The 2,516-nt window shown below is 21.0% G+C and overlaps 1 protein-coding gene across 1 annotated transcript; it reads left to right on the forward strand.

The window, feature by feature from the left end:
• On the forward strand, positions 1-2,516 carry MKS88_002572 (PIR protein; the record flags this gene model as incomplete). Its single annotated transcript, XM_067215591.1, has 4 exons — positions 1-97; positions 304-347; positions 1,975-2,120; positions 2,399-2,516. 4 exons carry the CDS (start codon positions 1-3, stop codon positions 2,514-2,516), a joined length of 405 nt encoding a protein of 134 aa, XP_067074002.1.

The following is a 2,516-nucleotide window of genomic DNA, read 5'->3' on the forward strand; positions in this document are numbered from 1 at the left end:
ATGCTTACAAGGAATTTAAAAGATTTCCATAAATTAAATAATAAAGAGTATAAAACCACTGTGAATAATACTAGTCATATGATATTTGATGAAATAGGTATAATTATTAATAATAGTTAAAATTATATACATGATATATTTGTAGTTAATGAAATTCTTAATTTAGGTTATTCTTTTTTTAATAAGTTAGATATTTATGATAGTTACTATGTCATAATTAACATTTATTTTGATGACTATTAAGAAAAATAAAATATGTATGATTAATTATAGAATTTTAATAATATTTTTGGGGACATGTAGATTATGGGCGAAAACGGATTATAGAAAATCAAGTAGCAATTAGTGTATGTACTGAATATGGGTTATTGCATACAATATTTTATATTAATAAAAAGTATTAAAAATAAGAGAAACTCATTGTAAAAAGACAAAAGTAATGATAATTATTACCAACGTATTATTTTAATTTAAGAAGAGCAAATAATTTTATCAATAAAATATTATGTGCACGGAACCAAAGAACAAAAAATAGAAAGAAAACATAAATAAAAATACACTAAAAAAAAAATATTTATAAAAAAATATAAAAAGCATTAAAATATTCTTATAATATCTATTATTCGTTATTATATAGCTATTCGATAATTATATGTGTGTGATATATCAAAATAATATATTACTTGTTTAGGATAATAATCCGTTAAGCATTTTATGAAATCTTTATCTTATGACAAATAACAATGTTGACTAATAATTATACCGGTTATAATTAAAAATAAAATATAATATTAATATCATAATTAATATTGAATTAATTGTAAATATATTTTTGTTTCAAAAATTTATGTCAAAAATTATATACAAGTAATACTGCATATCACAGTTTAACTGATAAAAAAGAAATACAATATTAACACAGTTATAAGAAGAATTATATTTAAAATACATGTGCTAAAAAAATAACAGAAAAGTAGGAATTTTCATTTTTATAATACGTAACTCGAAAATAAGATAGGAAAGGGAAAATTGTTCCTTATTATATTAATAATTAGAATAATTCATTTCAAAAGAATTATCAGTATTAAGTTAATCTTTAAGAAAGCCAAGATAATATATGGTAGATCATCCATATGTTTATACATAATATATATTCAGAATTATATAATAAATTTGAATTGCAGTAATATATCGACGGAAAAATATGAAAATTATTTTTATTAATTTTGTTATTTTTTTTTAAATAAAATATTATTACTTAGGATTGTTAATATTTTAAAGAAAAGGAATATATTTGTTGTATGTATATATGTGTAATTGAAAAATGTACTGTAAGTAAATATTTAAAAATTATGTTATCTACCAAATATAAGGAGAATTCTATAAATTTTTTTCATAATATAATATATATTTTTTTGATTATAATGAAAGGGCTTTTAATTATATTGGAAACAGTTTTTTTTATTATGTGGAAATGAATTTTACACCTCTCTTTTTTAACTTTTTAACACATTTGATATTTACTTTTTTTGAAGCTTGTCTTATTGGATATAATAATTATTTTTATTCATTTTTGGGAAATATTTTTTTAAGGATTTATCTGAATATATATAATATCAGAAATTTGATGAAAAAAAAAAAATAATTATGATAATAAGGGTTATTGCAACAATATATGTACCCGTGGTGCAAATAAGGAAGAGATGGTTAAAATTTTTAAACATATAACAAAACAATTTAATAAGTTTATCTTATAAACTTGGTATGGAAAACAATAATTTTGATGGTTGTTTATATTTTATTCATTGCCCATATGAATAAATAAGGAAATTTTTTGGTATTGGTTCGAATAATAAAAATAGTAATTAGAATTTCTTTATTCCTGAACTTATCAGCTTGATACGTCAACTTAACTTGGATGAAATACAACTAGCACCTTATGAATTATTGTTTGAGGGTGAATTTTCTGAATAGATAAAGTATAAAGTGTTGCATGCTTATTTTAAAAATTACAAGTATATCATAAGTAATAGCTATAATGAAGTTAATGCTGATATATGTAAAAATTATCTTCAGTATATCCATGATCTCTATAAAACTGAGGAGAGTGATTGTTACTGGTATGGATCATCCATATGCAAAAATTATTTTTTGAAATGTTGTGATAAATTTAATCCAAGTAAACTATATCTACATTCGATTTTGAATATTATGAAGATTGTGATAACTTAAAAAAATTTGCGGAAACTAGAATTACTGACAAAAAATCAAACAATCAGAATTTAGCAAGAGAATTTTTTAATTAATATAATTTTACTAGTTTTCCTGGTTTGTTCAATGAAAAGCCTTCAGTTAATAGTAGATCCTTATGAAATGATATCAAACAATTTCCATGCAGTTTAGTTCAAGAACATCTCAATCCAAAGGATATTTTAACTGAAAATGGAAGTACACAGAAAGAGAATGATAGAATTTCTGTTTTAGAAGATAAGAAGCTTAAATCCAATGACAACTGA

This window comes from Plasmodium brasilianum, chromosome 8 (genome assembly GCF_023973825.1).
Source record: "Plasmodium brasilianum strain Bolivian I chromosome 8, whole genome shotgun sequence".
NCBI lineage: Eukaryota > Apicomplexa > Aconoidasida > Haemosporida > Plasmodiidae > Plasmodium > Plasmodium brasilianum.